At 48.3% G+C, this 13704-nt stretch overlaps 1 protein-coding gene across 10 annotated transcripts in view; it reads left to right on the plus strand.

The window, feature by feature from the left end:
- Positions 1 to 13704, plus strand: part of PPP1R12B (protein phosphatase 1 regulatory subunit 12B) — a 1230188-nt gene that overhangs the window by 317687 nt on the left and 898797 nt on the right. For all 10 annotated transcript variants that reach the window (XM_069633610.1, XM_069633604.1, XM_069633603.1 and 7 more), the window contains exons 9-10: positions 431 to 534; positions 2392 to 2592. In XM_069633610.1, the coding sequence (XP_069489711.1) occupies positions 431 to 534; positions 2392 to 2592 (305 nt within the window). The remainder of the gene's footprint in view (positions 1 to 430; positions 535 to 2391; positions 2593 to 13704) is intronic.

Raw genomic sequence — 13704 nt, forward strand, 5'->3', positions numbered from 1 at the left:
TTGGTGCCGGATCTCACCCCCTTCCCCCCAGCCTTCTTTTGCCATCCCCTCTGACGTTCTGGTTCCAGTTCTCTCTTCTCCCTCCCCACACACCTTCCCTGCAAGCCTATGTCCCCCCCCCCCCTACACCTCAAACACCTTTATGTGCTTGTCCACTCACCACACTTTTCTGGTGGGTTCCCCAACCCCTCTCCCCTTCCCCCCCCCCCCCAACACGTTTCTGGTGGGTCCCTACCCCTCCTGCCTTTGAGGCCGATTTTTATTTATTCCCCCCCCCCCCCCCCCCACCCACCCACCCCCAGACACTTTTCTGTGGCGGCTTCCCCAGCCTACCGCCTTTTCTGTGGCTGGTTTACTCTTGTTTATAGTTCTTTTTACACACTTCTGTGTTTTTAGCTATACGTTTCCCTAATAGTGGTTTCTTAAACAGAAAGAACAGTGAAGGTTCCGAGCAACAATGTGAATAGAGGAAGAATCAGTGAACAGATATCTCCTCCAACGCATACAGTGATTTATGCATCCACAGCAAAAAAAGTGAGTTCCGATGCCGCATCACGAGTGCAAATGTAATTGTAGATTGAGTGATATGCCCTCAATGCATTCTTTGTCACTTGTTCATTTTTACATTCATGAATCCTATTTTTTAATTATTTGAATACTGAATAGCTTTTCACAGGAGCAGGAGAAATGCATGTAGTACCCCCAGGAGGCATAATCTGTGAATCCTAACCTTTGAAGGTGGGGGTAAAAATAAGACAAGACACCCAGTAAGCTTGTTGTTTTGTGCAAAATTCTATCAGCTTGTGCCCTGCTTTCTGACTTAATTTTAAACATGGGGTTGAGTTTTGGGGAACTTGTCTAGTGTCAATATATTCTGCACCAGTTATTCTCTCATGACCACCTATGAAGATTATTAAAATTGGTCATAACCCATAAGTCAGTTTACATGGGGTAGTGTAGCCCCCCTTAATTTAATAGTGGTTCTGGTTTCAATTGCTCCCTGCTGCTTACATGTTCTAAGTCAATTCAACTTGTGTCATTATAAGTGCTGCAATAATAAAGCTAAAGCTAGTCTCAAGACAAAATGTACTACCCCAGACAAAGCCACGCATTCTCATGCTGCTATTTCAGATAAATGGGGATACCAGTACAGATGTAACATACCTCGTCATTGCTTTTGACGCACACATAATTGCCAAAAATATCTTCCTTGTTCTTTAGATGATAGAATAGCTTTAGAAACTAGTTTTTGCTCATGAGAATCTAATTTCATATGCACTAGGACAGGGGCTTGCAACCTTTGTCTCTACAGATGTTTTGGACTACAGCGAATCTGGTCCAAGCCATCATCGAGAATGAATGGTGAGGGATCATGGGAGTCATAGTCCAAAACCTCTGCAGGTCTAGAGATTGCAGTCCACTGCACTAGAAAGATGACAACTTTGGGCAGTACAGTACGTTATCTACCGTTGTCTTAACTCTGCCCTTGATGCATATACCTGTAATTCCTCATGACTCAACCTTTCAGAACCTTTAGCTGGGTGCTACCTTTTACTTTGTTAGAGCCCATTGATTTACTTTAGTATTTTCTTTAGATCCGTGAATTGGTTAACCAAGTCACCTTACTATTTACAGTATCAAACAATAAATGTCAACCAACCATTTCATAAAAATTCCACCTACTGAAAACAAAACTAATAAATAACTAGAAATAAATTGCATTGATGCAATAGATTCTCATACATTATTACTTGTTGTACTGACAGATCGTTGTGACATGAAAATGATTTGAGAACCGCCTCTTATGTTCCTAGTCTTTTCTGGACAGCTGTACTACTCCAATTTAGTTCTTCGCCGTTCTGATATATGTCTTAACATGCAACAGCATCCAAACAGGCCACCTTCCAGCATATCATAAAAGCTACCATTTCTACTTTGAGAATCTAACATAGTCGACTGGGTGTCATGCAAAGGTTAACTATTTTAAGGGCGGAGCGATGAAGGCACTAGCATATATTTTAATTGTAAATACTCATTCAATGCGGTGACTCATGTATGCAAGAATACCATGATTGCAAATTAACTAGTTAATGCGAATATGCTACTCCAACTAATGTTTTTTCAGAATGTATGATTTCTTAGATTGAAGATATATTTTCTGTATATTCCCTTGACAGTCTTTGGCTTGGTATCCTGTATGGGTGTTATGCACTTTATGCCAGTCACTCCTTCCCCGAAGAGTATGAAGTGATGGTAAAATCTCGAATTGTAGTTTTATAATATAGGGAATGGCTCCCTGCACTTTCTTGCTCGAATTCACCTACCACTCTCATTGGTCGTCTTCAGAACTCTACTGTTCAAGTTATTTTTTTTTGTGCTCCTCTCCCGCAGTTCGTCAACTTGTTTAATAAACTGGAAGAGCAAAAGGATGAATCACCATCATCCTGGAGACTAGGGCTGCGTAAGACTGGAAGCCACAATGCACTAAGTGAGGTGACCACCTCTCGGGAGGCACTAAGGGAGAGAAGCACACCAATATATCGTTCTGCATCAAGTCCTCGCATTTCGGCATTCTTGGATGGCAAAGAGAAGGTGAGATTGTTACCAATCCCCCACACCAACCCACATGCACGCACACTGCTGTAGGGATATCGAGGCTCATGATCGTGGAGCAGACCCCGGGCTGCATGCTATAATTGGATTTTGTTTTATTTAGCCAGCTCTAATGGCACTTCTTGGACCTGTACAGCAACACTTTTTATTGCTTAGTCTGTACATCTTATGAGCCACCCATCGGTATTACACAAGCTGTTTACTTAATCTTACTCGGTCATAATTAGTGGGTCTGTATCTAACATACCATGGCTGTTAAAGAGATGATTTAGAGATATCTAGTGAGGGGTTGTGTTTGGACAGTTTTTCTAAAGTTCACCCAAAGGAACTTTATAAAACTATACCTTCGGCAATAAAGAAACAAGTCTTAGTATAGGCCTGTACCACTTAGTATTTTGGTACCAACGACAGAGCAGCCAGGCTTATCTTGGGAGGGAGAGAGGGCTGTAGGAAGGTAGAAAATAAAGCATACATAGGGTCCAAAGAAACACTCTGTATTGTACAAATAATGTGTATATATATTTCTGATGTTTGTTAATCTGCTTAGAATCACATGCTGTGCATAGGTCCGACATCCAGTGGTCACTGCGGAGTATTGCATTTTGTTTTTCGTAGTCGAAAAGGGGACGTCGACAAGGCGTGTCTGTAACACTATCCCTATAGTGACGTGCGTTGTACCCACAATCCCTCACGCGTCGAGGTCCCTCAGATTGTTTTTTTCCGCCCAGTTTCTGGTCGCCTTTCGCGGAGCTCCTAGAGAGACATTGCTATACTTACCACGGACCTCGGTCCTTTTGTCATAACTTAATATACTGGTAACGATCCCTCCCCCTCGACGTTAGCTGTGAAGCTGTTTCTCCGCCGAACTATTTTCGACGGAGAGGAAGAGCGGAGGAGATCCTTCGGCGCTGCCGAACACGTGGCCTGGCCTCGACGGCCAACTTACAGTAGGGAGAGTGGGGGTTAGAACTTTGTCTCTTCTCTTTGAGAATGTCTTTCTTTCTCCCTTTTCTTTCCCTTGGGGTTGTTATCGCCAGCTATTATTGCCTCAGCTATGGAGAGGACACCATTTAAGTTTTGCCCACGCTGCAGGGGCAAATATACTTGGAAAGATAAGCACAAGCTCTGTAATCGTTGCTTACCCCTCGATCACATAGAGAACAGCTGCGCAGCCTGCAAGCTCTTAAAACCCAGGACTCTTAAAGAACGTAGGGTTAAGAGGTGGGCAGACTACGCGATGTCGAAGTCAGTTTCCTCACCCGCTGCCGCTGTTACTGAAAGTGACGAGGAGTGCGATAACTCGACGTCCGTTACGGAAGTCATGAACCCCCAGAAGGAGCGCTCACGCTCCTCGTCGTCCGTCCCCGGCCCCGACGGGCTCGGCTCACGCCCTGCTTATGGGGATGAACACCCCGGCGACAAGGACGCACACAAACCCCATAAGGCTAAACACACTACCCACGGCTCTTCTTCGTCGAGAACGAAGGATCCATCAGCGCCGAAGGGGACGCAGGGCACTCCGGCGTCTACCGCAGACCGTAAAGGTCACAAGCCCCACCCGCAAACGCAGCCGCGACCAGCGATTGGGCTTCCATCTAACACGGGCGCTACCCCAAAAACATCCGACGCAACGCTCCATAGAGCGACCGTCGAGGTACAACGCGCAACGCACACAACGTCGACACCAAAGCCCTCGACGGACAAAATCGTGGCCGAGAGCCTAGCGAGAATTGTCGCCGAAGACGAACGTACGCGGACGACGAAACAAACGTCGAATACCGCGTCGAAAAAACACAAAAGTAGCCAGGAACTGCCCCTTTCTCCAAAGGACGCTTCCGAACTACCTGAAGGCTTTTCAGAAGGAGACGGGAACCTCTCGTCGACGCTGTGGGAGCGTTCGAAACGATTCGAAGGCGAAAACACTAATTTTCCCCCTCTAGACTATTCAGGGGTACCCCATGAGACCCTTGAAAGACTCCATTCTTGCATGGAGAAAATGGAAAGGTTTCTAGGAAACCAAGACCCACCCACTCACAAAAGACAAAGAGAATGGCCACAGGATGACCCTAGAGTCAAGATTCCTAGGCTGGTTGACCTCACTGAGGAGGAGCAATACCTCCAAGAAGATGAGGAGTGTTTGGGTGGAGAAGAAGAGGTAGAACTTGAGGAAGAGGGCTTCGAAGAAGATCCTTACACCACTCCTACAGGGTTTGAAGAGGATACAGCTACCTCGCAGCCCTGGCATTCACCGTCAGTGCAGCCTTGGCAATCCCCATCAGTACATTCAGACCCTGATGCCTTTCTCCCTTCTCCTCTCAAGGATTCACACGGGAACTCCTCTCCCATAGATGACCAACCTTCCCTCAATGCACTATTGCGCAAGGCAGCAGCGCATTTTGAGATTGATACAGGGGAAACTCTTCCAGACATCGACTTTGTAGAAAAAGTCATCAAAGAAAAAGCCCCTGTTAGCCAATCTATTCCTCTCCTGGCTTCTATTAAAAGAAGAATTTCTCCTTCCCTTACTAACCCAGCTCTAGTAAGAGGGGGTCAACCCTAGAATAGAAAAGCTCTTCAGCCCTTCATCCTCTGACCCTTTATACATCAGAGGACACTCTATTCCAGACTCCCTTGTGGTTACCAACACAAGAAAAAGAGCAGGGGTGCCACTATCCACTAGTGAAGCACCTCCAGACAAAGAAGGCAAAAAACTCTACGCACTGGGGAAGAGAATCACGACCTCCGCCGCCTTCTCCACTAGAATTGCTAATAACAACTCACTTTTAGCTAGCTACGCAGATGCACAGTGGAACAAGCTGCGCAGCGAAGCAGAGGAAGCACCTGAACCTCTGCGTTCTCGCCTGCTAGCTATAATATCAGAGGGCACACTGGTAAACCAGGGCATCGTTAAAAACTCCCTAGATGCCGCTGAGACGGCTGGCCGCTCCCTAGTTCAGGGAATACTTCTCAAGCGCCACGTTTGGCTACGCAATTCAGGTTTTAAGCCCGAAACCCAAGCCTCCCTCATAAATAAACCCATTGAACAGACGCATCTGTTTGGGAAAGCAGTAGATGAGGCCCTAGAACATGCTAAAAAAGAGTTTGATACCATCAAAACTCTTGATCAAATTTCTAGGCCCCCTAACAGGCGAGGCTATGGTAATAAACGCTCCTTTCGTGGCCAAAGACAGCAGCAGAACCAACAACAACAATATTACTCTGGCTCCAACTGGCCCACCAACCAGGGTAACACCCAGTTCAGTCAAAGAGGCCAACGCCGTGGCAAAGGAAGAGGTCGTGGCTCCAGCCCCAGAGGTTCCACGCCCAATACCAGCAAATGACCCGAAAATTCGGGTCCCCTCCCACCGTTGGGTATTATCCACCATAGCCCACGGATACTGCATCGAGTTCAACGGTTCCCCGAAGTACAAACCCCCACGGAACCGGCGCATGACACCGCAACACCTCTCCATTCTTCTTCAAGAAGTGGAAGAACTACTGAAGAAAGAAGCTATAGAGCCCGTCCCCCTATCACAGGTAACAGAAGGTATTTATTCAGTGTACTTCCTTGTACCCAAAAAGGACTTAACCATGCGCCCTGTATTAGATCTGCGCCCAGCGAACATATTTGTCAAACCCCAAAAGTTTCGTATGGTGACCTTACAGGAGGTAATCCCACTGTTATCACAAGGGGATTACATGACAACACTGGACATGAAAGATGCATACTTTCATATTTTAATGTTGCCATCGCACAGAAAATACCTCAGGTTCAAAATAGAGGACAAACACTACCAGTTCAGAGTACTACCCTTCGGGATAGCATCTGCACCAAGGGTATTCACGAAAGTACTGGCAGTGGCAGCGGCCCACCTGCGCAGATTATCCATCCCGGTATACCCTTACCTCGACGACTGGCTCATAACAGGGGATTCTTACGAAACATGCTTCTCCAATACCCAAAAGACCGTAGACCTTTTGTCCCAACTGGGCTTCTCCATCAACGAAAAGAAGTCCAGCTTAGACCCCAGCCAAACCAAACAATTCCTAGGGGCTCTAATTCGAACAAGGGACGGCCTCGTATTCCCCTCCAACGAGAGGGTCCAAAACATGCTGTTTCAAATTCCCCATTATGTAGCAGGCCGAGAGGTGACGGTACGCAAAGCAATGCGCTTGCTAGGGATGATGGCGTCATGTATTTATTTGGTACCTCACGCGCGCCTGCGCATGCGCCCAATGCAAGAGTGGCTCTACAGCCAGTGGTGTCAGGCCAGCGGACAATGGGACGATCTAGTGGTGGTCTCGCAGGCCTTGGTTCTCTCGCTACGGTGGTGGACAAAAGAAAACCTGTTATTAGGGAAAACTTTTGCCACACCCGCAGTGGAAGCCACTCTAACCACAGACGCATCCCTTACAGGATGGGGGGCTCACCTATCCCATCAAACGGCACACGGAGTGTGGACTCCGAGTTTAGCATCCAAGCATATAAACCTGCTGGAACTACTAGCGGTGTTCAAAGCACTGAAAGCCTTTCAGGAACACTTACAAGGAAAGACAGTGATGGTCCTCACAGACAGCACCACAGCCATGTACTACCTCAACAAGCAAGGGGGCACTCACTCTCCAGGACTGTCCAAGCTGTCCCAGAATATATGGAAGTGGGCTCTCAAACACAACATGTTCCTACTAGCACAACATGTACCAGGGGAACTCAATCTGCTAGCAGACAAACTCAGCAGAGACTTCCCCCTGCCCGAAGAGTACGAATGGCAATTGCACGAAGACATCGTCTTAGACATCTTCACGCAATGGGGATTCCCGGAAATAGACCTGTTCGCAACCCTGGAGAACTCACAATGCCAAAGTTACGCCTCCAGGTACCCCCAGAACCAGTCCAAGGGGAACGGTCTGTTGATTCAATGGTCAGGGAAATTTGTTTACGCCTTTCCCCCGACTCCCCTTCTCAACAAAGTGGTGCACAAGATGCACCAGGAGCAGGTTACCATGATACTAGTGGCCCCAATGTGGGCACGGCAACCTTGGTTCGCTCACTTGATGGAGATGTCCCTATCTCCCCCAGTGAAACTTCCCTGCCCGTACAACATGCTGTCACAAGACAAGGGCAGGACACTGCATCCATGCCCTCAGACCATGAACTTAGCAGCCTGGCTCCTGAGATCATAGAATTTGGACATTTACAACTCCCACAGAGATGTATGGACATCCTCAGGGAAGCCAGAAAACCTAATACTCGACACTGCTATTCTAGCAAATGGAAAAGATTCGTTATCTGGTGTAGAGGTACTAGCATCAACCCAGTTGACTGCTCTCCTACTGACATTATTCTATACTTGACCCATTTACTGGATTCAGGTTTAGTATTCAATTCCATTAAAGTCCACCTAGCGGCACTTTCTGCATACACCACTTCCCAACTTAAAGTGTCGTGGTGGAAGATACCAGTTATCAAAGCCTTCATGGAGGGGGTAAAAAGGATACACCCTCCGATAGCTAACCCAGCTCCCGGATGGGACTTAAATGTGGTACTTTCCAGACTCATGGGCCCTCCCTTCGAACCCATGCACAAGGCAACTCTTAAAGATATCACCCTTAAGACTGCTTTCCTAATAGCTATCACCTCCATTAGGAGAGTAAGTGAACTACAGGCTCTTTCTGTACTAGACCCCTTTGTAACAGTTCACAAAAATAAAGTGGTTCTACGCACACACCCAAGGTTTGCACCTAAATTCATCTCGAAATTTCATGTAAACCAAACTATAGAACTACCAACGTTCTTTCAAAACCCTTCCAGCTCGGGAGAAAAAAGTCTGCATACACTAGATGTACGCAGAGCTGTCATGTTCTACATGGAAAGAACCAGACCACTGAGAAAGACTAATCAGTTCTTTGTCTCGGTGGCAGCAGGAAGAGAAGGAGATGCGGTCTCAAAATCCACTATATCTAGATGGATTGTTCAATGCATCACTCTCTGTTACACTCTTGCTAAGAGAGAACTACCCTTCAAGCCAAGAGCACATTCCACTCGAGGCACTGGGGCTTCCATAGCATTCATTGCAAATGTTCCCCTTGAGTCCATCTGCAAAGCGGCTACCTGGAGTTCTGTGCACACCTTTACAAAACACTACTGTCTAGATGCACACTCTAGATCTGACTCCCAGGTGGGACAGGCAGTATTAAGACATCTTTTCTCTACTGTTCCTTCTCATAACCCACCGCCAACTCCGGGTACTGCTCGCTAGTCTATGCACAGCATGTGATTCTAAGCAGATTAACAAACATCAGAAGACAATGCATTACTTACCGTAAAAGCATTTCTGATGGTTGTATCTGCTTAGATTCACATGCGCCCACCCTTCCTCCCCGCTCGGATGGAAGGAACATAGACTTCCTTTATATCTCTCTTTTCTGTACTCACTCACGTCTATAAGGCTCCCTCAGGGCAGAAAAATACAAACAGAGGGACCTCGACGCGTGAGGGATTGTGGGTACAACGCACGTCACTATAGGGATAGTGTTACAGACACGCCTTGTCGACGTCCCCTTTTCGACTACGAAAAACAAAATGCAATACTCCGCAGTGACCACTGGATGTCGGACCTATGCACAGCATGTGAATCTAAGCAGATACAACCATCAGAAATGCTTTTACGGTAAGTAATGCATTGTCATATATATACGATGGATATATATATGATGGAGAGGGGGAGGGATATGGATGGCTATATCTATCTGATGCTTGTGGAATCTGCTTAGATCACATGCTGTGCATAGGCTGACTTCTAGTGGAAGCTGCAGAGTATTAGTTTTTCGAAACTCAAAAATGGGCGTCAACACAGGGCGTGCCAGTAATACTATCCCTAGTGTGACGTCCACTGTACCCATGATCCCTCACGTGTTTAGGACTCTCAGATTGTTTTTTTCCGCCATACTGGCCTTAACCATACTTTTGCTAAAATATTGTTTTATTTCTCCATTTCTCCACCCCAACGTCGAGTCACCGCATCCACATTCGACGCCGGCCTGGAGAAAATCGACCGTCGAGAGCTGCACGACGGATTTGGGCCTCAGAAGCCCTCTGGCCTCGGCCCTGCAAGTAGGGAGAGTGGGGGGTGGACATACTCTACACTCTTTTGGTATATAGGTACATTCTTATATATTCCTATACTTATTAGCCCGCTGCCACAAGGTGCGTATGGAGGGTACCCCTTTCCAATTTTGCCCCAAGTGCAACCGCAAGTACCCCTGGGTTGACAGGCACGCCACGTGCAATCTCTGCTTACCGAGGGACCACCCTGAGGCTAACTGCAGAGCGTGTAGTAGGTTCAAACCGAAAACACTCTAGGACCGTTCGATGAAGCGTTGGGCCCACCACGCCAGGCGTCAAGAGGCCATGGCAGCGGAGGGCGCCTTCAGCAATGGCAGCGACGCCGTACCTTAGGACGGCAAGGGCAATGTGGCATCAATTGACAGCCAAGCGCAAGTCCCCGACCTCGGAAGGGCGTCTGGCAGGGCGGCTATGGGGAAGACCCCCGGCGACACAAGCGCTACCCACAGCACTTCCACAAAGCACATGAAGTCCAGTCGAGTACTCGTAAAGAGGCACATGGAGAACGGTCTGAATCGGTGTCCTCTGGGCGTTCTCGATCTAGATCGCCACATGACTCCAGGCAACCATCCACCGTTGCCAGAAGTGCCTTGATCCCCAAGTTAACGGAGGTTCGATCGTCAGACGAAACCGACCTCCATCCCCAGTCCGCACTCCAGGAGTCAGCGTCAACAGGCCGCGCAACGGCTGCTCCCGAGTCCCAAACTCCACTATCCAGAGATGGGGACACTACCCGTACCTCGGCGCCAGGCATCGCTAGGTTCCGGAGGGGCGAAAAAACAGGGTAAACACTCTTCCACACACGTCAGGGGAAAAACAGGAAGCAGTCTCGGCCTCCTTCCATACCTCAAACTTTCTACCCCACATAAACAGATTGACAAGTCTCGGTCTTCTGTTATCCCAAAGACCCCGGTTCAAACCAGTAGGTCTAGTTTAGATAAAAAAGGGAATGGCCTTCAAGAAATAATCATTCCCAGTTCAAGAGAATGGTCTACTGATGACATACAGTCATGTCAAGGATGTCATCATTGGCAGATTTCTATACCAAAAACCCTGAAAACTCTCTTTTGACCCCAACGGGTCAACTCCCTTAGGCTCTAAGGATCCTATACCCCCAAGTAAGAAGTCCCGGGTTGAAGCTCCTACTTCAGACCCCTTCAGTATACAGCCCTATTCTCAATATCAGGGAGATGCATCCCTTCATGAGGATCCAGATTTGGGCATGTTGGAAGAACAAACTGGGACGGCCTACTATGGGGATGACGAGGACCAAGAGGAGGAGGACGACAACCTAGAAACCTACAGGCTGGATTCCCCGGTAGATAAAGAACCCCCGGTTACCGACTCCCCCGTCGATAACCAGCCTCTCTTGAATGAAGTGCTGTCCAGAGCGGCAGGAGTTACTGCCGAGGAGTTAGTGGGAGAAAGGAGACCTGTTGCCCAGGCCATCCCTGTCCTTAAGTCAATACAAAGGAGGATAGACCCTTCCCTTGTTAATCCCTATCTCACTAGGGCGGTAAACCCCAGAGTTAAGAAGCTTTTCAGGGCAGCCCAAACAGACCTACTGTACATAAGAGGGCATCTGAAACAGGACTCCCTGGTAGTCACAAACACCCGTAAGAGGGCAGGAACACTCTTGTCATCGTCGGAAGCTCCTCCCGACAAGGAGAGCAGGAAGATTTATAGCTTGGGCAGGAAAGTTCCACCTACCAGGCAAGGATTGCCAACTCCACCACCCTGCTGGCGAGTTACAACTGCCACCAGTGGGAAGAAGTCGCAGCACTCATAGATCCCGCCCCTGAACCCTTAAAAAGCCAATTGGCACGAGTTTCGGCGGAAGGAAGAGCCGTGTCCGGTTGCATATTAAAAGCAACCTTTGATGCCGCAGATAACGCCGGCGGATTGATAGCAAACGGTACTGTTATCAAAAGGCATGCTTGGTTGCGACAGTCTGGGTTCGAAGCCGAAACCCAGGCTTCATTGATGGACAAACCGGTGGAGCCGGATCTATTGTTTGGAAAGGCAGTCGAGGATGCGCTGAAAAATGCCAAGGACGAGTATGAGACACTCAAATCCCTAGGCCAGCTAACCAATAAACCCCCAAACCAGAGAGGGAATGGCAGTTTTCATCGCCCACACGGACAAAATTCCCAGAGGGTCGAACTATTCCCAGGGGCAGGGTACACAATGGAACAGCAGCCAGCAGTCTACCCAGGGTTATGGCAGGGCTAATAAGAGAGGGTGTGGTAAGGGTAGAGGCAGCCCCAGTAGAGGCGGCAACACGCCTCCACCAAAAGAGTGACGTTCCGTTCAGGGTCCCTTCTCACACATCCCCAGTAGGGGGACGCATTTCCAACGTCAACCAAGCTTGGGAAAGGATCACTTCAGACAGATGGGTGCTGTCCGCAGGATACTGAATAGAACTGTTAGAACGTCCCCAAAACACAACCCTCCACGACAAAGAATACATTCTTTGGACCACCAGAAGATCCTCCTCGAGGAGATTGTCAGTCTTCTAGCAAAGGACGTGATAGAACTTGTCCCGGGACACCAGGTAAGCGAGGGTATTTATTCAACCTACTTCCTTGTGCCAAAATAAAGATTTGACAATGCGCCCAGTATTGGACTTGTGGCCTGCAAACAAGTATGTCAAGCCCCAAAAATTTAACATGACTACTCTCTAAGAGCTACTCCCCCCCCCCCCCCCCCCCAGAAAGGGGATTACATGGCAACATTGGACATGAAAGATGCCTATTTTCATATTTCCATGTTCCCAGCGCACAGAAAGTACTTGCGCTTCAAGGTGGACAGTCGGCACTACCAGTTCAAGGTACTGCCCTTTGGGATAGCCTCGGCTCCAAAGGTATTCACCAAGGTACTGGCGGTGGCGGCAGCACACCTACGTAGGGAGGCAATCCCGGTGTACCCTTACCTGGACGATTGGCTCATCATGGGGGAGACCCCAGTAATTTGCAGAACAAACTTCAAAGGACGATCAACCTCCTCTTCGAATTAGGCTTCTCAATAAACGAGAAGTCAAGTCTGGTGCCAAGCACCTCCAAACAGTTCCTAGGAGCTATCCTAGACACAAAAGAGGGGTTGACCTTTCCATCAGAGGAAAGAATTCGGAATATACTGCTGCAAATTCTGCAATATCAGGGCCGTCGCTAGCTAACGGTACGCAAAGCAATGCGTTTGCTGGGCAGGATGGCGTCATGTATTTACCTGGTCCCCAATGCACGCCTGCCTCCAATGCAAGAATGGTTGGCGAAACAGTGGTCTCAGGCAAGTGGTCAGTGGGACGATCTAGTGGTCGTTTCGCCAACACTGGTACTAAGCCTTCACTGGTGGACAAGAGAAAATCTGTCTAAGGGCTAACCCTTTTACGATCCAGAGAGACAGGCGGTAGTCACAACTGATGCATGCCTGACAGGGTGGGGAGCTCACCACCTCCACCACACAGCTCAGGGTCTCTGGTCTCACTCAGTGGCCAAGAATCACATCAACCTGCTAGAGCTTCTGGCAGTATTAAGGGCGCTTCAAGCGTTCGAGCCCTACCTGCTGAATCTGTCAGTGCAAATCAGGACAGAAAGCACTACAGCCATGTTTTACCTAAACAAGCAAGGAGGGACTCGTTCACCAAATCTGTCGAAGCTTGCCCAGAAAATTTGGACATGGGCACTCAGACGGAAGATCTTCCGGTCATCTCAACATGTTCCAGGGGATCTCAATTCTCTGGTGGATGCTTTGAGCATGAGATCCTCTCCCAGAGGAACACGAATAGTGTCTACACAGAGAAATTGTAGAAGATATCTTCTCTCAGTGGGGTTTCCCCACCATAGACCGATTTGCCACAAGCGAAAACAGACAGTGTCCAGGATTTGCATCCAGGTTCCCCAGCCAGACTCCCAGGAGAATGCCCTGTGGATGAACTGGTCAGGGATGTTTGCATACGCTTTTCCACC

This window comes from Ambystoma mexicanum, chromosome 13 (assembly GCF_040938575.1).
Source record: "Ambystoma mexicanum isolate Mex_15411 chromosome 13, UKY_AmexF1_1, whole genome shotgun sequence".
In the NCBI taxonomy this organism is placed as follows: domain Eukaryota; kingdom Metazoa; phylum Chordata; class Amphibia; order Caudata; family Ambystomatidae; genus Ambystoma; species Ambystoma mexicanum.